Below are 26,587 nucleotides of genomic sequence, written 5' to 3' on the forward strand. Positions count from 1 at the left end.
AGTGGGATGCCATTGCCCCTCGCAAACGCTGCTCATTTGAATAAGTTCTGATCTGAAAGGTGAGCTCAGCAGTTTAATGTACTTGGTATTTTTAAATCTGAGTATTTAGCTGCACTCTGCTGCAAGAAGAAACATACATATGACAGCTAAGAAACTGAATATGATTTCCCCCAGCTTATTTAGTATTGTAATATGGACCCAAATTTTTCTAGTAGTGCTAAAATGGCTAAAGTTTAGTGGTTTTTTTTTTACTGAATGTATATTTCAAAGCATCAGTTTGTCACAATGGACAGATACAAATACTTCGAGGTATGTCCTAAGCCAGTGCAACAATTGCCAGAGGTCACTGGAAACTGTGGAATCCAAAGCAAAACAAGTGAGCACCCAGTGTTAGGTCTCTGCAATGTGATGCTGAGGTAGGTCCAGAAACTGATCAGAAATTAAGAAAAATATAAATAAATTCTTTCCAGGATACAAACTATATTCCTTTAAGCCTGTCCTTCTGCTTTAAGTCTCCAGCCCCAGGCAGGGTGAGCAATCTGCCTGCCAGCAGCACCAAAGAGGTGTCCAGGCAGGAGGCAAAGTGAAACCACCTGACCCAGGAGTTGTCTCCTCTGTACGTGCTTGACTGCACCTCTCCTGCGTGCCAAGACCAGGCTGTCTGCTTGGCTGCAGTAACATGCAGTGATGGGAGGAAAATCATGAGCTAGAATTGTTGTGACAAGGGGTTGGTCTGAGCTGTTTAGGCCTTGGTACAACACAAACCCCCCGATGTTCCACATGCTGCCTGGGGCACTATTCACAGAGGTTGACTGTGCATGTCTTCCCAGAAGCTGCAGGTCTTGAAGATCTTGTTAGCAACTTGCTGACTTTTTGCCCCATTCCAGCAGCTCTGTTTCAGCCCAACTAGGCTGAACCCAGCCTGAGCTGAAGGCAACTTCAACTTGTATTTTCAATCTACTGCCAGAAAGAAAAAAAAAAAAGCAAAAGAGCAGTGGCAATAGACAGCTTGTTGGGAAAGATATAAAGAAAACCATTTTGCCCCTCATACAGGCCTTGGACATCTCCAAAAGTCTTGGTCTGCAAGATACTGAAGATCTATTTGTCTCTAAGATCAGTTTGATGTCTGTCCAGAAAGACACCTTGAAACAGGGATGAGGCAAAAATTAGGGTTTAAATGCCCAGCCAGATCAGTTGCCATGTCAAGAATTAAAGATGTGATCAGAAAGGATTTTATTCAACAGACAAATGCATTTATAGAAGTAATCAGCGTTGAGATTAGATGAACCTGGGCTGACGGTGACTCAATCCCTTGTGTTCTGCCTTACCTCAAAGTGAAACACCTCTTCAGGTAACCATTCCCTAAGCCCCTGGCAGCTCAGGCTTCAGTCCTGAACCTTTTCTGGGCTTCTGCAGAAGAAAAACTGGAACAGATTGTTCAGTGCTAAAGTTTTAACAAAAGTCTCTGGTAAATTCCATTATTTATGAACACATTTCCCTGAAAACTTTCTCTCCAGGGATAGGATGTGAAAAACCCACTTAAACAATAGAGAAAAGGGACTTTCTAAACAAAATAATTAAACTGGCAACATACCAAGAACTCTACATTAATACAGCTGAACCAAAAATACATCTGAAGTGCTTTAAAGGTCATTTTCTGTGTTGTTATAATGTAGGTAATGTATTTTTTCAGAAAAAAAAAAATCATATTTTTCCTTTTAAAGTACTGAGCACTTTTTGTTGTAAAGCACTGTTTTCACATATGATTTTCCAAAATAATAATCTCAAAGTCATATTTACAGAATTTGTCTTTTCTGCAAGCAATTCTGTTGGTTTTTTTTATCTTTAAAAGATGGAGAATATGTTTGGCTTGTTTTGTTATGAGACAATGAAGATAAACTCATGTGTCCATTTGAAAAAAGTGCACAGTTCCAGCAGGCTTCATAAATCCAGATATCTTTACCAGAAGGTATCTCCAGCCAAGCAACAGCAGAAACTAAGTGCTAATGAACTGTTAGGAACTGCTCTATTCACACAACTTACCATCATCCTCCCCTCAGCACCTTCAGTAAGGAGAGAATCTGAAAGTATTAATTTAATGCTGGTATTAATTACAGGTCAAGTTTAATTCTGGTTTATATCTTATATTTGGGAAAACTGAATCAAATATATAATATTAAAGCAATTTTGTACTATCCCAAAGGATCATTTTCCTCAAAGAACTAGCTTGGCAGGTAACTATGTATCTGCTCGAGGATCTAAGTATGACACGGACCAGTTTTGGTTTCAAAATCACTTTTAAGTTCCTCTTTCTACAAAGCTTTTCATGCACGTTTGCTCATGTGAGCCTTACCACAGGCTTTTTTGGAAAATGATCTTCAGCAAGATATATACCTCACTTTTCTTTTTCGTTTTTAATTGCTAAAGTCATTAGGATGACTCACATGTTTTAAAGGCAGATCTCCGCTTAATAATTTTACTAATTGGGGGCCAAATTGCCTAATGCTGTGCAGGATTGAGTCTATGTTACGGAAAGCATAAGTCATGTGAGGTTTTTGCTAGATAAGAGCTGGTGTATTTTGTCTGGCCCGAGCCTGCATTTGCTCAGCAGGGTTACATGCAAACAGCGCTTGTTCATGCAGCAAATGAGACAACATGACCTGCTTGTGCTTTTTGAGCTGAAAACACATAAACATTGTTAAATTTGAAGCTTAGAAGTGGAAGAGTGTAACAGCAAATGCATGTGATCAGTCTGAACACTGCAATGGGGAAATGCTGTTTAACCTGTGGAATAAAAGCCCAGGATGTTCACAAAGTTATTCTGTCATCTGATGAACCTAAAATAAAAGAAATGTGGCAAGCATCAAGTTTGCTTGCTTGGATAACATGTTCAGAAAACAAAAAATGTTGCAGACCACAAACCCACAAAAGTAGTTGTAACAACAGACCTTGCAAATATTTGCCATGTGTCACAAAAGCAGAAAATCCCAATTCAGTGTTCCATAGAAATATAATCTAATAATGTATACAGCTTGGAAGAGAAACAATTCTAATAATGTATACAGCTTGGAAGAGAAACAATTAGACACAAGATTTTCCCGGAGGAGAGAAAGAAAAAGGTCAGAATTTATCATTAAAATGTGAAGTATGAAAAACCAAAGTAAACATATTTTTCAGAACACTGTTTATTCTCTAGATTAAAAATAAATAAATAGTATTGCAAAAAACACCTGCAGCCAAATCAGAGCAGATATAGATATATATCTGTTTTAAAAGGAAACATAGAAAGCCCTTGTAAAGCTGTGCAGAGATTAAGATAATGAGACTCTCTGTATAGGCAACTGATTTGTTCAGAAATGGAAGCTGAAGGAAGGGTAAAGTTACAATAATTTCTACTACCCCGTGTTGGAGAAGGAAATCCTTCCAACTCCTTTTGGCTACAAAGGGAATGGTTGAGTTCTGAGCCCGGCTTCATACGAGGAAGGTGCAGGAACTCCGGCCTGCGAGTCCATCAGCTGGAACTGAAATCAGCATTTGGCAGCAAAGCAAGAGTTTCTGATGACACTGCAAATTTCCTTGAGCTTCTTTTTTAAGCTGTTTCTGACATTTAAAAAAAAAAATAAATCAGTAATTCATTAGAGGATGGCAAAATGTAAGTGAGAAAAAGAGCAAGGGCATAAAACTTCATGAGCAGAGACAGTTTTGCTGACAGTACAGGTGGAGATACATAAGGTTAAGTACACTGGTAACAGATAAGAGCCACACACAGCCTAAGGTGAGAGGCCAAAATCACAGCGGACAAGGAGGAGAGCCCATGTCCCAGTGGCTTTGGAAACAAACCCCAGGAGCAGCCGCTGCTGGGAAGCGCAGGACTGGTTTCTGTGTTCCCTGGCTGAGTAACACTGTGCACAGCACCACATCCCCAGGGCCCGTTCCCGGAGCGGTGCAGAGGGACTCCCCTGCAGCACACTACTGGTGAAGCGCAATACCCGCCTCTCCAAAGGCTGCGGGCCCGGGGGAGGACAAGCAGGAGACTGAGTCATAGAATGCATTTAGTTGAAAGGGACCTTAGAGATCGTCTAATTCTAAGGTCTCAGGTTTGCTCCCCGTCCCAGGAAGGCCTGGCATCAGGGCCAGAAACGCTGCCTGGAGAAACAAACCTGGAGCCGTTCAGGGATACACAGGCACCCAGGGGTGCAGATGAGGCTGCAGCACGGCGGGAGGAACCGCTGCCGCCCGGGATACCAGCTCCTCGGGCGGTGGTGCTCTAGACCGGGCAGGGACAAGCCTGTCTCCCTGGCCCGGGCAGCGCTGGCTCTCCCCGCTATCTCGGGCCGTTGAGAGCAGCAGCCCGGCTTGGCTCAGCCCGGCTCCGCCCGTCGGGGCCGCGCTGCTGACTCAGCCGCGGGGGGGCTCGCACGGCGCCCGGGCGGGGCGGGCGGACGGGCTGCCCGCCGCCCTCCGGGGAAATAAAAGGCCGCGGCCGGAGCCCGCCCGCGTCTTTCTGCGCCGCCGGCACCATGACGGCCATTGGGGCGCAGGTACGTCGCCGATCTGCTCCCGCGGGCGAGGCTCCGGGCGCTGGGGCCGCGCATCTCCCCGCCGTGGGGCTGTTGCTCCGGCTTGTCCCTGCACAGCCAGGATCACCCCAACCCTCACTGGAACCACGGGGCGCGGCCAGCCGGATCCCCCCTCCCCGGGCCGGCAGCAGCTCCCCTGTGTCCGTGGATTTCCCCTCCCCACAGGCGGGGCTGCAGCCGCTCTTTCTCCGCACTTGGGTCTCTGAGCACCACCGCCTGCCGTTCAGGGCTGGAGGCGGTTTTGGGGTGCTTGGCTTCTATTTTATATTTCGGGCCCCCTTGGAAGGTTTCGAGGAGGAGCGGGGCCGCGCGTTGCCCACGCGGGTTCTTGGGGGCTGCAGCCCCGCGGAAGCCGAGCCGTGCCGCCCGCGGGGTGAGGAGCCGGGTCCGGACCGCAGCTGCTGCCGGCAAATGGAGGGGAGAGTCCGGCTGGCTGCCGCCCAAAAAGGCTGTGGGAAAAGAAGGGCAGTGCTGGTAATTGGGTGCTCCCCCCGCCCCGTTTCTGCTGCCTCCCCCGTCCCAGACGTCGAGCTCCATTCTCCCAGGCAGGGGCCGGCGGTTTCCTCCAGCCCTTCCAGGCAGGAGGCTGTGCTGTGGGAGCCCTGGGGCAGGGACCTTGCTCAGCCCGGAGCCTTTGTGATCTCGAACCCGGCCCTTGCCGTGGGAGCATTGTTCTTGCAGCCAGGGAACCTGGAGTGCTTCTCCCACCCTTCCTTTCTCCTGGATACAGCCTGTAACTACATTGCTTTCTTATTTGAGAAAGAGTTTGATGTGCACAAGCAAATCACATTAAACGCTGAAGTCCCACAGCTTTGTCCCTCTGGTTTCATTTTACCCTAAAGTAGTACTGTTAACTCATATTTTTTTCCTCACCCTCCCTTTTATCCTTTAAGGCGCAGAGGCTGCTGGTGCACCGAAGACCACAGAAATCCTTCTTTGAGACGCTCATCAGGAGCCTGATCATCTTGTGCGTGGCAATAGCAGTGGTCTTGTCATCCATCTCTGTCTGCGATGGCCGCTGGCTCTTTGCAAGGGGGCAGCTCTTTGGACTGTGGCACTTCTGCACCGTTAGCAATGGCACTGTCCTGAAGTGTGTCACTGACCTCAGCCTGGCCAATGTGGAGGGGTTGAGTGTGGGGATGATTCCCATAAGAAGCATGGTTGCCTTTGCTGTTGTGGTTGCCATCTTTGGCCTGGAGCTCCTGATGGTGTCCCAAGTCTGCGAGGATGCTAATGCAAGGCGGAAGTGGTCAATGGGCTCAGTTCTCATCCTCTGCTCCTTTTTGCTGTCGGCCACTGGAGTTTTGAGCTTCTCCATCCTTGTGAAGGATCACCTCACCTTCACGGGTTTTGCGCTGACATACTGGTGTGAGTTCGTTGCTGCCTTTCTCTTCTTCCTTAATGGGATCAGTGGACTTCACATCAACAGCCTCACACACCCCAGGAACAGGGTAGGCAAAATCTAGGTGCAAAGCGTGTACAGAAAGGCCTTTGTGTAATCAGCTTTGCCAATTAGACTGGAAAAAAAGGGAGTCTAATGAAGTTTGAAAAGTACACCGTGTCTTAAATTGTGTTCAAGGAGGGGAAGCATGAGTCAGTCCTGGTGCCTGTAGAAGACATACCCACCCACTGGCCAGCGTGGAGGGTGGCCCAACGTGAGCAAAGCACGGACTGAGACTGGCTGTTGCTGAAGTGTGGGGTTTTTTGAAGGAGCGGCTTCAGGAAGATGGTGTCCCATTAAATGTGCAAAGGGCTGGCAGACTACAACCTACTCATGTGGGCTCAGTTCTGAGGTTTATACAAAGCTTGTATTACTGGAGGTTTGGTGTTGCTGGGCTTTTTCCCCTACTCTGGCGCCTGTGAAGAATGTAACACAACTTTAATGTGTCTCATGGCTTTGCTCTGTCTCAGGGACAGATGATTTGTCCCTGACTGTGCTCACTGGCATGGAGTATAGAAAATCTTCACTGGATCTTTCCTCCATTTCCCTTTCAAAAGAGAAGGCACACAGATCTTGATCTGGTCACCAGTGTTGTTTTCTTTTGGCATGTTCCCTGTATCTGTCCTTTCCCGTGAGAGAGGTGCAGGGAGATGTAGCTGCCTGTATATCACATGCCAATAAGTCACCCAAACTGACTCCCTCACAGCCCCTGCAAAGTTTACAGTCTTGGGGCATTGCTCTTCCTGGTTTTCTTTTTACCCCTTTTGTGCAAGCAGGACAAGGTCTGCAGGGGCTTTAAGTTGGGCATCGTGGCTGGGCAGACCATGCTGAGACCACTGCACCTTCTGCGGTATGTTTTGGTTCTCAGAGTGTCCTGCTGGGGCAATGGGAAATCAACTCATCTTATAGTTGAGAGTTTCCTGTAGCATTTCCTCTGGGAGGATAAAGCTCTAGATCTTCCTGACCAGACTAAGTCCTTTTCTTCCCTGATTAACAGTGGGCCTGGGATGAGAAGCCCAAGATTGCCCAAGGAGGGTCTGATGGAAGCAGCTGTAATCTGTCACAGCTGGTGGAAATCCAAAGATACTGAGACAAAATTATATTAAGGCTGGTCTTCCTCCTGCCAGTGCCGGAGTCAAGATCTCTACAATTGCTGCAGCTTTGAAGGTCCCCAAGGTGTCTGATGGAAAATAAGAAAAGACCTCAGAGGTTGGGTTGCCCCACATGTATCCTCCCTGCCCTATATACAGCACTCCATTGACCACAGATTAAAGTGTCTTCGGAGTATTTCAGGGTCTCGGGTTAAATGTTTGGTTTCTATCCTCTGGTAAGACTGCTTGTATTTTTCTGTGAGGACAAATGTTTCTATGTGTTGAACAAGGTTTTCATTTCCTGCGCAGCAAGTTTGACAGAGTTTTTTACCTGAAACAAAAGCATCATAGCACAAGGGCTGGGAAGGTTGTGTAGGTGAGCTGTGAGTAAACAGCTTTGTCTTTGAAAGTGAAGAATCCTAAGTCCTGCCTGAGCATACATCCACACCTGCTGAACGTGCTCCTGTGGACTCACCTTCATGAGGACAGTTTCCATTCCTTCTCAGATTTCCGTAACTTTTCCAGACAATGCTCCTAAGGCTGTTTCACAATGCAGTTTCAGACCGGGCTTGCTCTGGACAGTGCCAATTGTGCTTTTGCATGTGCATTGGCCATCTTTCTGGGGAGATAATGCACAAAGCTGTGCAAGCCAGCCAGCTCCCTGAAGCTTTTCCATGTTTGAGGCTCTGTCATGGTTTCTTGACCCTCTCAAGGACAAGGACTTGTGCCTTTAACCTGTTTCTGGAAAACCACACTGTGATTCTGTTTCTGTGAAGGTGCTTTTGATTTGCCAGATTGCACTGTTGAGGACATGCTAGTGGGCTGAACTTGCAAATGCTTGTGTGAACAGTGCTGTTGGCTTTAGCAGAGCCACTTAATCCAGAGAGATTCTGCAAGGTCCAGTCTCAAGCTGTTTCACTTCGGTGTTACCAAGTGGTAAAGTGCCTTAACTAACCAATAAATCAGTTGTGGTGCTTAGGGATACCCATGCCAGGCAGGACAGTTCCCCTCTGTGAGGTCAAGAGTGTCCATGGCTTGTCTAGAAACATGGATGTAATTTTGCAGTGCCTTCTTGGTGACATTCAGAACGGGAAATAATTTCTCTGTGCGTGTTCCCCTTTTAGCTAGTGGGCAACAGTGCCAGACTGAGCCCCAGCCTGGCGCTTCCCACTCGGGTTAGAGGGAGGCAGCAGATAATTGGCCATTGAGTTCACCCAAGACTTGGTGGAAATATGAATGATTTTAGGATGTCCTCTGCTAGCTGAAGAGGCCTTTTGTTGGGGGTAGGGAATCCTCTATGGAAAATAAAGTAATTCCTTTTTCCAACTGGCTTTGTGTAGTACTACTTGACTTAATGATGCTAGGAGAAGATGCATTTTGATGGCTAAATACTACAAAACAAGGTTGATTGTCTTGGAGACATCCTTATATAGAGCAACTTGTGCAGCAATGGGTAACGGCTCATTTTCTGAAGCCTGTGGAAGCAACAAGCAATATTCCTGAAGTTTGTTAAATAAATTTCTTTGAAATAAGATAACTGTAATTCTCTCTTTTTACACTTAGATATCAGGGTGCAGATTTAAGGGGATGAGCAGGGTTTATGTAATCTCTGAGGCACCAATTCTGTGTGTTTATCCAGCTAGATGAATGAAGAAACAACTGCTTGGCGCTTCGCCGAGCTCCAACCAAGGAAGCCAAGACCCTGCAGCTGCTGCACATTCCCCTCTCCTTTCCCCTCCAGGGTCTCCACACCAATCCAAGCAGCCAGCACTGCTTTCTTGTCTTGCAAAAACAAGAGGGGCTCTTAATGATTTCCTGCTGTTGCATGTGCTCTGTTTACCAGCTAGAGAGCTCCTTCCTGTGTCCTTCACCTCTCTCTCCCCACACCGCACCCTGGGTCTAAAGCATCCTTGCTCTTTTCCCCAGCTTTGCAGAAGTGGTATCAAAGCACAAAAGTGTTTATACACTTTTCCCCCAAGTACTGACAGGTTTAGTTAAGTTTAGTTAAACAGATCTCCAGCTTCACCACTGAATTAGTTCATGTAACTTCAAGGAAGTTGATTAGCACCTGGTGTTCTTTCTGATGGGAGAGGCCGTTGGTCAGTCTCAGATGGTTTAATATCCCTTGAAAGCAGGATAATGAACATCACCTCTTGTTAATGAGCTGTTTAGACTTGCTCAGTTACTAATTTTAATTGGAAGCTTGTGCACAAACCATTGCTTGTGGATGAGAATAAGGAAATAATGGTACAGGGCATGCTAACTAGAAAGATATCCTGGACTGTTACTGGTGCTTTGATTTTAACTCTACAGTACCTTCATCACCTGTGTTTGGAGGAACACCTGGTTTGAAGGTTGAGCTTTGCTTGCTTTTGGGAGTCAGGGGAAGGCGGTTACAGAAAGATAATTCCTTAACTGCTTTCTCTTTCCCTCTGCTGGGGCCTGTGGTAAGCCGGTAATGGCCTTTCTTCTAAACCTTCCCATCAGCTTGCACCTGTAAGAAGGGCCTTGCTTCTGGGTGGAAGAAAGGTCTGCCCTGAGGGGTGTTCTGGAAGGGGTGTTGGCTGGATTCCTGGGGCCTCTCACCTTCACATGGGTCCAACCCCTCTGAATTGGCACCACCCTCTTCTGAAAAGGTTCATTTCAGGTCCCCCAATGTAATTGCATCCAGCTGCACAGTGTGATTATTCACTGCACAGTGTAATTGTTCACTGCACAATGATACTGCATCTTGATTCTAACAAGTTTTGCTGGGAACTTCCTTGTTTGCTGTATTGGGAGAGAAAATCCATTAGTTACTTCCTTTTAAATTCACCCTTAGATCTTTGACCACTCATGTTCAAGCTGCTGGAGCTGCTGCCTGCACGGTTGGCTCCTCAGGGGACCGGGGCTGAATGGCCAGAGGCTGACACCAGTGTCCCAGGACAAGGGTGACTACTTGTCTGAAAGATGGTACTCAAGTCCCCTTTCCTGATGATAAACTGCTTTACGTTGAGTACCCGTAACAAGTACAGAAAAAGGGAAGTCGGTAAAGCCCAAATACAGAGTTTGTGTTCAGCCTGTGTCAGTTGTTTCAGGCTGCTGGGTTTGTGCCTGGCACCCCGTGATCTCCCACTCTCTGTTTTGCTCACTGAGATTTACTTCCCTGTTCCTCTTCATCTGCTTATAAACACGTCAACATTCCTTGAGCTAAGTAGCTCTTTTCTTCAATATTCTTCCATTCAGTTAATTGAGAGATCCCCAGCAGGGAAGGGTGCTTTTGCATCACCCGTGCAGAAGATGGGCAAGGTAAGAATCCATACCACTTCAGTGGTGGTTGGCAGCACTGTATTGCCTGGGACCACCTGCCTGAGTGGACTTAGTCTTCCCAAAGAGCTGAGGACTCCGAATGCCAGCTGACAGCTGAGGGTGTTTATGGATCCTCAGCTTTTCATACAAACCGGGTCAGTGCTTGATGCCAGAATCAAATGTAAAACAGAACCTGGCAATACTTCCTTATTATTTTGGGGGGCTTGTTTGTTTGTGGTTTGGTTTATTGTTTGTTTGTTTGGGGTGGGGTTTTTTGTTGTTTTTGTTGTTGTTATTTCAGAAAGGTCAAATAAAACAAAAATAGCCATGTAAAACAACTTACGCTAGAACTTTTTTTAAAATACAAAAAATAAGAGCATTTTGTTTCAGGGCATGTGGTTCACCCCTGTTCCACCAGGGCTACGGTACAAATAGGTATCACATTCAGCCTGGGCTCCACCTGATCTTGTGCCACCAGTGCTGGTCCTGACTGCTCACTGCAGGGCTGAGCTCTTATGCCAGTTTGTGGGAGAGCAAATAATTGCATCAGATCTAATTAATTACATGTTATTGTACCTCTGAATCTATATTTCTTCATTTATCCTGAAAGAAGGCACCTGCCCTTAAACAGCTGCTTTGGCTTGACTGGTACATGTTTAATTCTCAGGGAACATACAGGTTGTTTTATTCTTTTTGGTCTTATTTGTAGGCCAGAGAGAAAATTAGGTTAATGGTTGTCTCTTTTTGGAAGTATCTGAGTTGCTAAATGCATTGGGACAGAGTGAACCCCTGAGGAGGTTGGGGGCTCTGCTCGGCTTGGGTTAGTCAGCAAAAAGTGAGATCTTTCACTTCTCTCTCGGTCACGGGACTGATGCTGCTTCTGCTCTTCCTTCCTCGTGCTTTGGCCGAGTCTTAAAGAATGATGTTGACTCAAAGCCTTGCAATTTCAATAAAAAGTTGAAAATTAATTCCTGGAAATCCTTGCCACTTCACTGCTTTGTGATTGATTTCTTTTTTTCCCCCTGGTTTTAAAGAGGTTCAGCTCTCCTGCTACTGGGTGACCGGTATCAAAAGGCAAAGCCAACCAGGCAGGGGAGCTGGAGCGAAGGCAAAACCCTCTCATCTGCTGTGGTGCCCATCCTGGCCCAGGCAGCGCCTGTTTGCCAGGGAGGATACAGGCTGTGTCGCCTGTCCGCACCAGCAGAGATAAAAAATACATTTTTCCAGAATCTCAGGGTTTGAAATGGTACTAATAGCATTCAAAAAACCTGCTTCTGCACAGGTACTTTAACTTTGAAAGCATCCTTTGAATTTCTCTGTGTGTTTGCCTTGTGGTTAAATGGCAGAAGTCTACTGTGATGGTTTGGTGTGAACAAAACCTCCTTAGAGCAGTTTTGGGAGAGTTGGGGAGTGCTGCTCTACTCAGGCAGCATTTGACATACCACACATGTTTTGCCAAGGTCTTGTAGGTGATCGGGAGGAGAGAGAAGTATGATAAATACCACTTGCTTTCTGTCAGTTATCTTTGCCCTTGAAAAAAAAAAAAAAGCAAGAATTACCCCAAGTGGGGAAATGCGGATACAAAATCAAGGAGGAGTCCTGGTTGCATTTGTTGGATGAATTCCTTTATCCCTTTCCTACTCAAACTAGGGAAATTTTCTTAACAATTTTATGTTTAAGAACAGAAAGCTGTTAACAGAAGCTCAGATACCTTGTGACAGTGTATTACAGTGTGTAACTTTGCGGATTTCAGCACGCTAAGTCCTGTGGACTCTGAAGGGATTTTTGCCAGACACTATGGTGGGTTTTTTACACAAGAGACCTTGTACTGTCCAGTTTAATTGAGATTTAAATCTCTCAAGGGATTTCATTGCTTCCATTCAAAGACTAGCTGGACAAGTCTCAGGTTCAGACCCAATAGGGAAGACCCATCTTAATGAAGTTTTCTTGGCCACCCTTGGAATATGCTATAGTAGCTTTTTTACCATTTCAAAAAGATACAAAGATCCAAACTGGGCCACTACTATTTCTGAGATCTCCACTGTTAGAAGACACAAAGGAAGAAAACTGTCTGAACCTGACACCGGAGCATATGTGAGCAATGGTTATAGAGTTAGAGAAGACACAGGAGCTCAGCTGTGCTTTATGTTCTTCGTGTCCACCATCCATCACCACACAGAAAGACTTTGAGTCTTGGTAAATTTTAAGGATGATTTAACCTTTCATTTCAAACCCATGGGCTATGTTAAAGGATGGCATGTAACCTTCATTGTATGAAATTTGGTGTCCTCCCATCATCAACAGCAGAAGAAACAGAGAACATCTAATACTCACTAGCTGGGCTTAGCCTGGAACATGTTGGAGAACCACATGGAAAATGAAAGGTCACATTTAAAGCAGAAATAGCAGCTGAAAAATATTGGCGTGGAAAGAAACACAAATGACTGTGGCCAGAAACCCAAGGAAGAGCAGAACGTTTTGGCCCGTTTTGCCTTGCAAAATAACTCAGGTGCTACACAGGATATAAACGAACAGATGTGCTTCAAGAAACATTGGCCTACAGCCAAGTCCTGCTTTTGGATACACAAGACTCCCAGCACGGTCCATGGGATTTAACCATGTGTATCTGGGCATGGAGGTATCCTCTAGGCATACGGCGTTAAAGCGCGCTTGATTTTTGGAGGGTTCCTCTCCTGCGCTCTGGTGGGCTGGACCTCACCATCTGCATCTCTTGAGTGAAGCCGCTTCCCCCGTTACTCGCTGAGGTGCTAAGATGCTGACGCAGTTGTTTGCTTAAATGCCACTGCTTCCATTTTCTCTGAACTTCCAGCTGAACCTAGGTAGAAAGATCAAAAAATACTTAGTTCAGCTAGTTTATCTTGGAGTCCAGCATTGCGGAGAGCAGTATAACAGGAAAAGGAGAGTGGGTTACCTTTGCCAAGGTTTGGATTTATTTATTTAACCCCCAGTTTAAGGGGTTAGGCTAGGGCCTTATTCTTGTCACTTCTTGTGATACTGTTGTTGCAGCGACACAATTTTTTTGTTAACCTGTTTTTCTGTTTAATTGCAGGTGAAACTGTTCATAGAGTGTAGCTGGTCTAAGCGTATGCTTTAGATTTTTCCAAGATCTTTATTTCCGTTGTAAAGCTGGGACATTTTGGCAGTCTAAGGTAAAAAAAATGCAGATTTTCTTTTCAAAACAGCTTTTTCTGAACTCTGTTAAAAGATCAGTCAAAGCACTTCAAACACCTCCTCCACTTCAAAGTGACTTTTTCTCTAAGGACTAAAGTATTTTTGCTTCCTTCCAATAACTTCAGGATCTCCCAGGTTTGGACAACGTTTTACCCCCAGCTCTAGTAGCAGCAGCATTTCAGATTGCAAGTTCTAGCCCAGAAGCCTGAGAGTCATAATACGACTACAAAGGAAGTGGTCCCACTTCCAAAAGCTTTACCTTATGAGAGTTCCTAATAAAGCTGGACTGGATACAGCTTTTGATAAATTCCTCCCAAGGATTAAGCAAAGAAAACAGCTGTGGGATGACAGATAATAGTACCATACATCAGAGCCGGGTGATTGTGAGTGTGTGCGGGATGGTACTCTCACCCTCCGTTCCCAGAGAGTAATGATGTTATCTGATTTACGAAAGGGCTGCAATAGTGAAGTTTGCATCCGGCATACAATTACATGGGTTTGCCAGGTCTAGGAGGTATTTCACAAGTGACGTTAGGTAGCTGGGAAGAAAACCCTGAGATAAAACATGTAACTCATTGGAGAACATATCCTCCTGGTTAATGAGGCATGCTTGAGCAATAAAAAAGAATGTTATATATACGAAACTCACCTCACCATTAAGAAAACAATAAAGCACAGCCACGACGAAGCCCTAAAAGATAAAAGAACCATGGTCACACATTTAGAATTCCAGCTGCAGATTTTGAATGGGGATTAACATCTCAAGGGAAATCAGAGCACTTGGTTTTGCCATTGGGACTCTGTTCCATTACAGAGTTAAATGTTATACCTCTTTTTCTTACTTTAAAGAAATAATAGCTTGTCAAATATTACCTGGAATGATCCAAGAGCCAATTCAAAAAAAAGCTGAATTTCCATTGTGCCGCTGCTTGTGTCTTCGGGGAAAAAAGCAAAGATGATGTAGTGGACCCCAAAGAGAGGGATGAGGAGGAGCGTTGACTTCGCAAGTCTCCTGAGAATGAAATCAGCAGGGAAAGACAGTGTAGAAGGAGCAAGGGGATCTTGGGCGGGCTCACGAGGCATAAAGTTGCAATGTAAGGGGCATACTTGTATTGGTTGAAGTCACTGCTCCGTCCTTCAGGAGAGCTGAGCTTCTTCATCAAGATTCTTAAAATGTTGACAAAAAGAATGAAATTAATCTGAAGAAAAAAAAAAAGATGTGAAAACAGCCAAACACCAAACACGAAAAACAAATGCCCAGTAACCACTTATGTAACTGCCAGGTACCAGTGGAGCCAGTTTGGGGTGTTTGAGCTGAGAAGGCAGAACAGAGGGGCTGGGGCCGGCCTGCCTGTGTTCCTGTCTCCATCTGGGTCCCTGTCTCTCCAGTCTGTCCCACCACCCTGGGCTCTGGTGCTGGCTGTTTTCCCTGCTGGTTTGCTGCAGCTTTAGTTATGGGGACGATCGTGGCTTGTTGTCCGGGCAAATTACCAAATTGCAGCAAGACCAGGCGCATCAGTAGGATCTCTTCAGGCAGTATCCTTCTCACAAACTCTGCCCAGTGTGGCCCCACTTAGTGTGCCAGTGAAGGGGCAACACCAGAGCTATCGCTTGTTAACTGGGACTGCAAATGTCATTTGATCCCTGTCAAAGACACATTGTGGTTTGGGAAGATGAAGGCAACATAGTTTAAAGTGGTGATAGGAGAAACTCTGAAGTTCTTACTTTTGCATTTTCCCCCTCTCCAAGTGTGAATCTCAGATAAAAACGCTGATCTGCTGCTCAGCTAGGACAAAGGTGAAACAATAGCTGCTTCTGCTCGTTTGACCCTCAGGCAAAGAGCAGGAGTCAGGGGAAGCAGAGCCAGCCTCAGCACCTCACAGCCATAGCATCAGGGACCAACCTGGGCTTTATCTGCCTTTTGTTTCAGGGCTCCAACGTTGCCCTGCACCCCTCCTGCCCCCAGCACTGCCCGCTGACCTGCACCCAAACCCCTTTTGTGACACCCTGCACCATGGCAGGCCCTCAACCCCTCCCTCTACCTGAAAACACCATCACAGCAATGCATTCTCTTCGTGGTGGCTTGGACGTGTCTGTGGGTGCCACAGCAGGGTCCTGAGTGGTGGGTGGTTTCCCTAAGAGAAACAGGTCTGCTAGATGGGACAGACCTGGGATGTCCCTCCATTCCCAAAATTATTGGATGCAGAGGGAACAACTGTGGCTGTGCGGTCTGGACTGCTGAGGGTGTCTGGAGAGGGCTGGAAGTTTGAGGAGCTGGTGGAAGGTGAGGAAAGGAGCAGAGCTGGGAATAGCAAGGGGTGTGGAACATACAGGAAAGACTGAAATATTTCGGGCGTGATGTGGCAAAAAGGAGGTCCAGGTCTGCAGATTCTGGGGTTTTTAACCCAGCAGGCCAGGCATGAGCAGTGTAGGCTGAGCAGGACATTTGCTGATGAAAAACTACTGGGGAAGGGGGATGGTGGGATTCCTGCTGGGAGGGACAGTCCTTGGGCAGCAGGGCAATGAATGTCAGCCCAGGAGCACAAAGGAGTGTATGGGTGTTGATTCTCTGCCCTTTGAACTGCTAAGGACTGTGTGCTGTGAGGAATAAAGAGATTAGATCTGAATTCTGAAGGACAGGTTGTTTGTTTGTCTGTGACTATGGTCTTGAGAAAAGCCTCTTAGGTAAAGAGGCAGAGTCATACAGGCGGCTCCTGCCTTAAGCAGCTAAGCTAGATGAGATCAGGGTTTTGAGGAAACCTAGGAGATAGATAAATTACGATTGTGCGTTTTGCCTTGCAGAATGCCTGGGCCTTGTTGTCATTTAAATATTGCTGAGTGGCTCCTGGCACATAAGAGTTATTTCATCAAGAAAAATAAACACTATGGCCCTGTTAAATTAATCCTGAATCTCTTGTGTGGTCTTCTGCTTGTCTCTGGGGGTGAAGGATTGCTCAGTGCTAAATGGGAGCAGAACTTTAACTGACCACCTCTGCTGCTTGGGTGTCCAAGAGAGCAGTTGTGGTTTGTGTTTGGCTCCTACTGGCAACACAAAACTCTTAACCAATTCTTGAGTTCTCACTTGGAGTGTCAGCAGGTTACTTGAGACTAACTAGCAGCTTGAGTGTTTCTGTACTAGGGCTTAAGACTGGCCATTGCAGTGTGCTCTGCCACAGAGCATCGCAGTTGGCCAGAACATTTATCTCCAAGAAGCAGCTCCATCCCCGTGGTACCTAAAGGCTCTGAAGGTGAGCACCAGCAAATGCTCAAACCATAGGTGCTGAGTACTGTTTGTACCAAACCATTCATGACATCGCTACTGGACTGGGCAGGTTCACACTGAGTTTCAGTGCCTGTGAAGTGAGCAATGCCATAATAGTATATATAATTCCAGCCCACTAACATATGATGTGTGCAGCCTGTGCTTTCATTGCTGAAAACAAAAGCTAATGGTCATGTAAGGCAAGTTGGTTTTGGCTTTGCTGAGAGGGGCATTGACCAGGAGACACAAAGGCGATTGTACTGAAATGTACGGCCACTGCGTTTCTCCTCCAGAGACTTCCTTGAAACAGTCCAAAACAAGCTTCCACAAGCCAGCCAAGTTCATATGAAATCAACAGGATGTGGAAACCTGATCTTCTTCAGGCTCTTGCTTCTGGGGAGGACCTTATAGCTTTCCTTGTGAACTTTTCTTCAGGGCATTTAGTTACTGACTAAATCCTGCTGAGCAGAAGTTGCTTAAGCAGTAATTCATGTGTTACACCAGTTCAGGCACATGTCTAAGATCAGTTCATGAACACACTTCTAGAGCACATTGACTAGATGATCTTTGACTTCACAAGATTTGAAAATACAGTTTGAATTTGCATGTCCCAGAAAAAAACTTACAAAAATAGACAAAACTACAGGGCCCCTAATGATCCACCAGGTATTGGCATTAGTGTTAATGTCCCAACACCTGTAAAAATAGAAGAGAAGCTGCAGTCAGTTATCAAAACACTGGTGTCTTTTCAAAGGGGTTTAGTCTGTTTTACACTTCAGGTACACCCATGTTCCCTTCTACAAAATTAATTTCCTGTTCTCACTTAGCTGTACAACATTTCTGACAGAAAACAGTTCACCTGCACAGGACAAAAATATGTCCTGCCTTTAAGTACAACCACTGCTCAAAATTTTGGAAGGGAGAAGAGAAAGGAGGAAAGTTCTACCCATCAGAAAGTCAGATACAGATGCTGAAAACATTGCAGGCTGAATTGATACCTGAAGGTTACTTCCTATCCTTGAAAATTACAGAATCACAGGATGGTTGCGGTCAGAAGGGACCTTTGGAGATCATCCAGCCCTAACCACCTGCTAAAGCAGGTTTGCTAGAACAAATCATACAGGAACATGTCCAGGTGGGTTTTGAATGTCTCCAGAGAAGGAGACTCACAACCTCCCTGGGCAGCCTGTTCAGGGCTCTGGCACCTCAAAGTAAAGAAGTTTCTCCTCACATTCAGATGGAACCTCCTGTGCTTCAATCTGTGCCCATTGCCTCTCATCCTATTGTTGGGCACCACTGAAAGGAGCCTGGTCCATCCTCTTGACACCCACCCTGGAGATATTTATAAACATTGATGAGATCCCCTCTTAGCTTCTCTTCTTCAGGCTGAACAGACCCAGCTCTCTCAGTCTCTCCTCATGAGAAAGATGTTCCAGACCCCTAATCATCTTTGTAGCTCCCTGCTGGACTCCCTCCAGTAATTCCCTGTCCTTCTTAAACTGGGGAGCCCAAAACTGGACACAGTGCTCCAGAAAATGCTCAAATAAATTCAAGGTTCTTTCTCAGGTTGTTTAGATGGACCTCTACTCCCAACCACACAACAGTGGTGTGGTGGTGGGTTTGCTTGGCTGCCAGTAGGTACAAATGAGCAGGACCCCATGGAGCAGCCGGTACAGGGGCTTTGTGCTCCCCCTGGTGTGCCACCTTCTCTCCTTCACACAACTTACCCAATATTTTCATGGAGTTGCCTAGCAGTTGCCCATGCGGCCACAAACACAGCTGGGGCACCTGTGATTGGAAAAGGTAATTACTGCTCCACAAATCCACTCCAAAGGAAAAACAAACCCACAGTTACTCTTACTGAAAGGAGAACAAGTACCCCATCCCAGGGCGGTGAACCACCAGAAGAATTTCCTTTCCGAGAAGAAAGAAATAACCAGGAGAGTGTGGAGATACAGTCCCTCCACAAGGAGCCAGCTGTAGTTAGACATGATGCAATACTGGAAGAAGACCATGGTGAGCTTACACCCTGCCTGAGGAAAGAGAGGATAATTAGCTTCTGCCTGGGTTCATATCTACCTTCTAACAGAGAAGCAGTTGTAAATAAATCTTGGCAAACAGAGATTTTATAGCAATTAGGGAACTAAATGCATGACATTGAGACAGGCGTTCACATGACAAGAAAGCAGGACTGACACTCATACATGTATTTATCAACTGCCTCAGTAGCAAGAACCAAAAGTGTGATGGATGCATGGGTTTGGGTTACTGTCTGAGAGGACTTTCACTGTTACTACCTTATTAGTATTAGCAGCACTGATATCACCTTAAAGAAGCACATGAATGTATTTGTTATCCTTTTTTTCCCAAGAAAAAGGGTTGATAAAGACAAGATTTGCTCAAAATGTTCTTATTCAGCAACAAAAATCCAGCAAAACTGGGGAGGTCAAACAAACCACCTTTTTTTTTTTCCCCCACTCCCTAACTCTCATATTTTGGTTTACAGCATTGATCATTGTATCCAGTGTTTCCCCCTGCCGCCGGTTTTAAAAATATTTTGCTGCCAATAAAAAGGAAAAAATTAATTCAAAATTTGGGAGGTTCCCTTTCCAGGCTTTCTGGGTGCAAACCCATATCTTACTATCAGGTCTCATACTGTAGTATAACTCAGCAATATTTAATGTGTTCTCATACTTTTCCTGCCAGCCCCATCTACCAAGATCTAAAATCCACATACAAATCTCCACCCTGGTACTGCATCCTGTATTCACAGCCTGAGACACCCGTGTTTAGGCATTTCTGGGTCAACGTACTGAGCTCCTGGTGTCTTCTGTGGTCACCTAGTCAACGCAATCAAGATTATCAGTGCAGGTGCCTACTTCAAACTGACCTGTACTCATAAGGGCATCTATAGCCACGAGGAATTGCACTTGGGTTTCTGTGTGTCTGATCCAGCCTGGGCTGCTTTTGTGTCTTCACGCCACCACCACCCATGCAGAATCCCCCCAAAGAGAGGAAACTCAGCCGGGAACAACCAACACGCAAGATGGAGTGATGGAGAAGGGACCAAGCATACCTTTCCTCTCCTATAACCTCTCATGCTGAATGGAAAGTTGAGACAGAGATTTCCATCCCTGCACACTAACTACTGCTGGGATCCTGCTGGAAAACTGAGGCACGGAGCAAACTGGAAGGCAGAGGGTTACCGTGTATGCCCCGCAGTAATTTGTGTCTTCAGAGGAAAACAAAACAGCATCCTTGATGAAGTTGGATGAGGCTCGCAAGATGAACGATGTGAAGAGGTGCATGTGGATGTAGTTCCTCGTGCAGCGAAGTCTTCTGTTACAAAAAGACAGGGATCCTATGAAGTCACATTCCCAAACCAATGCAGGTAGCCTGTGGCTGTCAACAGCAGGTTTCAATCCTTGTTAATTCTAAGCTTACAAATTAAGAACATTGTTTTTCTGTCTATGAAAGGAAAAATAACATATTTCCCAAGAGAGATATCCTAGACAGGAACTTAAAATGCTAAAGTCACATCTGCTCCAGTCAGGTACTTTGACAGCAGAATTGCAATTTCATGCCAGTATGCTTGGTCTAGCATCCCTCCCTCCTTTCTGGAGTAACATGAACCCAAGGTGTTCACCCACACCTGGGTGCATTTATTTGTTTTGCCACACAGTACACTGATGCCTGCCAATGTTTTAAGCATTAAATTTCCACATAATCTGGGTCTGGAGGCTGTGCAGCCTGAAGATGAGTTTGCAAAGTAGTTGGGGTTCCTTCTACCCAGAGGCGCTGCCTTGACACTTACTGTAGGGGAAATTCATTTCACTGAATAAGCAGCAAAGTACAAATTCCAGGTTATAAGGATGTGTGAAAATAAGCTGTCAGATTGCTGCTATCAACCTGAAACACCTTCCCAGAAGCCAGTACAGCAGCACGTAAAGTTTTAGCCACAGTCTCAAGTGGGGAAAAGAACAGCAGTGGGAAAGACAGTCTGCCCAAGGGACACTGAAGTCATGGGAAGACCTCAGCGGGGAGGTGGTGCAAACACCTGTCTGCAAAATATGTCCAGCTGCATTTTGAAAAGGACAGAAGAGCACAATATGAGAAGCAGGCCTGACATTTTCTGGGAGTCAAGACTCAGAGATTACTTTTATCACTGATTTCTGTGAAGGGTTTCAGAATTTCTTCAATTTTTAACTTGCCCTGAAAGCCAACAGATGGATCTGTGCTAGCTGAGATGACCAGAAGCCCTGGTCAAATCAAACCAAAGATGCTTCTCCTCACCTGAAAGAGACCAGGACCGCTAAGGCTATCATCAGCGTCACAAGAGAGGTGCAGTATCCAATGGTGTACATGGTCTTCAGAGTCATGAAATAGGAACGCTGTATGGGAACATAGATTGACGTCTTTACCTTTGACTGTCTGGTAGCAGTCAGCCCATACCAAGAGAAAGGGGTCCCCTCTTATTTAACAAACACATTTTCTTGTACAATCAGCTACTGAAGTTTTACCCTGAGGAACCCACTCTGATTATCTGTAGGAATCTTTTAAACTGAAAAACACCTGTAACAATAACCCCACCTGAGCTAAATCACAACATCATTCAGTTTCTCCTTAACATGTTCCTTCCCCCAGGGCCCCAAAGCAGCAGATCTGTGGTCACAGGCACTTGGACTTACTCTTGCCTCATTTGTTGTGTCATTGACATTGTAGCCACAAGCAATATCGGGTCTTGGATACGGGTCTGACCAACCCTCACTTGTACAGTTTCGGTAGACAAAACCTGTGTGGTAACAACACAAAAAAAGACAAAAACAGGTGTGGTCATTTTCAAGTGTATCTTTTTTGTCCTCTGGCATCAGTCACCAATGTGCAGGGGTTGCTCCAAGAGCAAAGAGAATATTTTCCCCCAGGCAGTGCACTCTGCATTGGTGGAGGTGAAATGCAGCTGAGCTAATGATGTTGATACTTGCCCAGTGTGCTTGTGTGGGTCATAATATTGTTTGCCGAATCAAGGGATGACTGTGATGGATGTGTTTTTATTAATTGCAACATAAACAATGCTGTTCGGTACATCTGGTGTTTCTTGGCCAGTGTTCCAGGATCAGCAGCAAACACATGACTTTTTCAATCACAGATTCATACTCCATGCAAACCTGATACTTTCCGGAATGCTCCCACCTCCTTACTGTGGTTTGTCATGGTCTGAAGAGAACATAAAACTTTAGATACAGATTTTTTGTGGGATTTAAATGAAAATTAAAAGGTTTGTCCCCACAGCTAGGTCTGTGCATTGTCTTACATTATTGATTTCCTTGTTTATTTGCAAATGAAAGGCTAGGATTGGATTCCCGTCACTTAACTTGGACTTCTGAAAGCTAAATGCTTGAGTCCAGCTGTGTCCCTCATGGCTGTCTCTCTAGTCAGTGGCAAAAAAGAGGCATTTGCAGAATTCATCTCATTTTCAGAGAGACAACTGCAGAGTGTACCTTGTCTGACCCACTTCTGCTGGGACCTCTGACTTTTAGAATCCTAAAGCTGAGAGAGATGAATCTCCAGCAAGTTGCACATGGTTGAATAGGACAGGTTTGAACACATCCATATTCATATTTGGCACTAAAGTGGAAGTGGGAAGTCCTGTCCTACACGCCTTACAGTCTCACTGGAGGAAAATTACCCCACCAGGCATGTAGGTCATGCGCTGAAGAGATGAGAAACTTTTAGAAGGAAGTAAAACCACTGCCCACTGTCCTCATCACAATGATCTGTCAGGTAGGAGCCACACCTTAGAAACATGCAGTGAAATCCTGGCTTTGCTGTAGTAATGGCAAAGCTAGCAAAGATTTGGAGAGGGCCTGAAAGCAGCAGTGCTTCGTAGTAGAAACCTGGCTGGAAGACACCATAAAAATCTGCTTTTGCCCACACACTTAGCTATGGAGACTCTGGGGCACTCCATTTCTGCAAAAAATGCCTGCAGTGTTGAAGGAATGGAGGGAGATGCATATGCAGCAGTGCTTGGCACTGGTTTATGCTCTTTGGAACCCTGCTGGGACTGGCTGACTCTGGTGGCCTGACAGCATGTCTGCGCTTGATTTGAACTCACCTCTGTGAAAGTGCAAAGCACAGCAAACATGCAGAGATCTCCAAGCAGGGAGAACTCTGGGTGTGTCAGTATCAGACTCTTATTCTGATGCATTTATGAACACCTTGTTCCAGCTTAGCATCTTTGGAAGGGCCAGGTTCGCCTTTTAAACCAGGTTTTCCATACCCTGCTGCAGTGCAGCAACGACAGAAGATGAACAACTCTTCCAAACTGTTATCCCCAACCTGTCCTGGCACCCGGCAAGGGAGTGGTGTGGTGACAAATTCTGTATTTCAGTTTCAATTATTAAGACATAAGTACTTAGCTGAGACCAAGTGTTGTGCTTGTAAACATGCCTGTAACTGATTTTTACCTGAAGATATCAAATCGGATCAGATAAGAGGTGAAGTTCGGTGTTGGTGCACATGTGCAATTGCATTATATGCAATGCATGGGAGATTGTGGAGGGCCTATGATATTGATGGACATGAGCACAATTTTAACAATGCTACTTGCTTATGGGTGACACACACTGGGGAAACTGCAGCTCGGAGCAGGTTTGGGGTGTGCAATCAGTCTAATGATGGGTGCTTGGTGTTTACTGATGCTTTGGAGGCTTTTGGAATCACCTAGGCAAGGGGGAACACGGGCTAAAGGGATGGCTGTGGAACTGGGACCATCTGATGTGGCCTTCTCCTCTGCCTCTGAATCCCCAGTCATCACACCTTTCCTCATTTCTTGCCTGAGACACAATGTGCAAGTCTGGATGTGAACTTCAGTTACGTTATTTGGTTCCAGATTATTTTGTTTCTATGTTTCATTATGCAGGAAGGGGGCAGACAGTTTGGGCTGCAAATGCAAGTCTAGATGTCAGCACAAAGCTCAACAGCACAGCAACAGGGGCTTGGTCAGAGCTCAGGGCTATCTGCATCCCTTAATGTATGGATCTTTGGCATTTGTGGCTGCCCATCTGCTTTGTAAGTGGCGAGAAGAGAAAATTCTGCTTTTTTTCAAGCAAACAGATCTTTGTTTTTCTTCTGCAAAATTGCTTCAAACAGGTCAATGACTGTAGCAGTGATTAAACTCATGAGCCATGGGCCAACCGCAGGATAAAATCCAAGAAGAATGTGGCTATGAGAATGAGAATAAACTATTGCTGACTTTACCCAAAATGCCAGATGCAGAGACCAAAATAAGATGCAAATGCTCATAGACCATGTCTTGGGTTTCTGTTTTGAACACTGTCACTCTGATTACAGCTGTTAGACTATCTCCAAGATAACACAAGGCACGTTTGAGATGTATTATGACCTTTGGATGTACAAATTCCTGTTTTCATCCCCAGTGCAAAGGCCAGAGGCAGGGAGCAGTTCCCTCTAGTGGCTGTACCAGCAGGGATTCATTTAATGCATTTAAGGGCCGGCATTACTACGCTAAAGATCTGTGAGCCAGACTGATGATTTCTTCAGTGACCTGTGTCTTTGTGTAGTTTATCCTGTCTTTAAACCAGATTATAGGATTCATTGGGCAGCTTCTGTTTGTGCATATAGCAAGTAGCATGGTATTTATTTTAATCCTAATAGCTCATGTCTGATTTTATTCCAAGAGCACTAAGTCCTTCTCCTCTGATTTATCTCATCTTTACTAGACAATCTAGCACTTTGTTTCCCTTTCCTCCCTCCATAAAATAAATCTGTCTGCTTTTCTGTAAGTACTGGACCTCACTAGTCCATGTCCTACAACCGAAAAATGCAAAGCCCTCTTCTGATTTGAAACATTAACTCACTAAAAAGAAATGTAGGCACATTTCTTGGGCATTGCTGAAAAGTATAAGTGAACAGAAAGCAGGTAGAAACTCCTACTTAATGTCTCATGATACTGTAGTATACGGGGAATAACATTTCACTCCATTTCTATCTCAGAAATCCCAGCGAAATGACAACAAATGTTGCTTGAGCTCATATCTTTGTGAGCAAGTTGTTTGGTGAGCCATGAAAGCTGAGTTCCCATGAATTTGTGTCACTTGTGTGGAGCCTGTCTCCAGCCAAGGGATGAACCTCCAGTCCAGATTTCCTCTTGATGGAGGCAAAAAAAAGGTTCTTTTCCCCCTACCTGGCTGGCTGTTTTGCCGAAACTTTTATGAAGGTAACACTGTGTGAAGTTTTGTCCCTGTCAAGCTCAGCTGAGATCAGTCACTGACTCTTAGTAGCTATTAGAAGGGGAAAGATGGACATAAATATATAAACACAGAACCTGAGTGGAGAAAACTCCTTCCTTCAATAAACCATACTAAAAAAGTGCTTCTCAGGATAACATTTGCTTCCTGCACTTTTCTCTACCTGGCTAAGAAAAATAAACACTAAAAACTTCTTGGTACTTTAATTCCAGGCTTTCCCATATTTACCTTAGTGTTGGAAATGGAACAGCTATGTGACCATCGGTTTTTAAAAGAAGCAAGGACACAATTTCACTTCGAGTTCAGACCTGACAGTGGCATCTTTGTAAATACACATTTAAAAATAAAATAACGATTTAAAAAAATTCTGGGGAAGAAAAGCACATTTTTAGTGTTACCTTTTTTCCCGGTCAGCATCTGGAAGAATTCAGGGCACTGAGCATTGACAGTCTGTCCCACCGCGGACGAAGGCCAGCAGCTCATGTTATCCCACATTCCAGCACATCTGCCTGAGAAGGGCAACAACAGAACACCAGGGACCATCTCCCAGTGACAAAACACCATGAAACGTCTCCTAACAATGAAACACTCTGAAACATCTCCAAGAAACCAAACACCATGCAATGTCTCCCAAGGACCAAGACAGCTACAGGAACATAAACGTTCAGTTCTCTGAAAAGCAAGCTGGATGAGACAGAGCAAGTCCTGTTAAGACCTGGATAGGACAGAACAGGTCCTACTTGCTTCAAACCAGCTTCAGCAAGCTCCAGGGCCATCCCATTCTGGTCCTTGGCTTCACTGGTCTCTACTGTGCAGACAAAGAGGAACTTGGGTTATTGTGAACTTTGCATCAGGCCCTTGGCTATCCCTCTGTCTTCTGGTAAATATTGAATGGCCCTGGAAAGATGAAGGAAACCAGATGTGAAATTCTTATCTCACTTTTCAGTCTTTCTAAAGCTCCCACTTTGATTCACCCTGATATTTTCCTCACATAATCCTTTTGTAAACAGGAAAAGATACAACATGATTAGGAGTATAAACAGCTTCAGAATGATACTGGGGAAAGGGCAGAGAGGAAGAGTATCAATGTAATCCTTGTACCACCATAAATACTCTTCTGCTTCTTCATCTCTTTCATTATGCCAAGACTCTGCTGGAGTGAATAATGCCAACAGACCACTTGTGGGGCTTGGCTGTGGTCTCAGTGGCTTTTCTGCTGCAGGAGAGCAAAACTTTGCCAAGCTCTGTTAGTCCCTGGGACCACGAAGGGAAGATCATCACATTTACAGACTAGGGCAAAACATGGCTTCACACCAATACGCCGGCACAATCTGTCTGTACTGTTGTGTTTTTGGAGGCCAGGCTTCTGAGAGTGTGACCTGCTTGTTGGAGGATCTATCTCAGAGCAACCATTGAACCTGGAGTCCCGCTGGGCTCTCTGCAGGCACAAGCCCCGTGGCTCAGTT

General features: G+C 45.4%; 2 protein-coding genes across 2 annotated transcripts; one reads left to right on the forward strand and one right to left on the reverse strand.

The window, feature by feature from the left end:
* The first annotated feature begins 4,409 nt into the window (after positions 1-4,409).
* On the forward strand, positions 4,410-8,641 carry TMEM37 (transmembrane protein 37). Its single transcript, XM_065070464.1, has 2 exons — positions 4,410-4,541; positions 5,474-8,641. The coding sequence occupies exons 1-2, from the start codon at positions 4,521-4,523 to the stop codon at positions 6,044-6,046; spliced, it is 594 nt and encodes a 197-aa protein (XP_064926536.1). The 5' UTR covers positions 4,410-4,520; the 3' UTR covers positions 6,047-8,641.
* Positions 8,642-12,008: 3,367 nt separating this feature from the next.
* On the reverse strand, positions 12,009-25,956 carry SCTR (secretin receptor). The gene is made up of 11 exons (XM_005505109.3): positions 25,520-25,956; positions 21,543-21,646; positions 21,148-21,245; positions 20,061-20,193; positions 18,734-18,887; positions 18,582-18,642; positions 17,481-17,550; positions 14,700-14,791; positions 14,466-14,604; positions 14,242-14,283; positions 12,009-13,236 (listed from the first exon to the last, which is right to left on the reverse strand). The coding sequence occupies exons 1-11, from the start codon at positions 25,683-25,685 to the stop codon at positions 13,060-13,062; spliced, it is 1,236 nt and encodes a 411-aa protein (XP_005505166.2). The 5' UTR covers positions 25,686-25,956; the 3' UTR covers positions 12,009-13,059.
* Positions 25,957-26,587: the final 631 nt, after the last annotated feature.

This window comes from Columba livia, chromosome 7, assembly GCF_036013475.1.
Source record: "Columba livia isolate bColLiv1 breed racing homer chromosome 7, bColLiv1.pat.W.v2, whole genome shotgun sequence".
In the NCBI taxonomy this organism is placed as follows: domain Eukaryota; kingdom Metazoa; phylum Chordata; class Aves; order Columbiformes; family Columbidae; genus Columba; species Columba livia.

Coding starts and splice junctions, on each gene's coding strand:
- TMEM37 (XM_065070464.1), top strand. CDS start 4,521: ATGACGGCCATTGGGGCGCAG. Junction 4,542..5,473: donor TGACGGCCATTGGGGCGCAG/GTACGTCGCCGA, acceptor TTATCCTTTAAG/GCGCAGAGGCTGCTGGTGCA.
- SCTR (XM_005505109.3), bottom strand. CDS start 25,685: ATGGTGTTTTGTCACTGGGAGATGGTCCCTGGTGTTCTGTTGTTGCCC. Junction 21,246..21,542: donor ACACAACAAATGAGGCAAGA/GTAAGTCCAAGT, acceptor GTTCCCATACAG/CGTTCCTATTTCATGACTCT. Junction 14,605..14,699: donor AGTGACTTCAACCAATACAA/GTATGCCCCTTA, acceptor TTTCATTCTCAG/GAGACTTGCGAAGTCAACGC.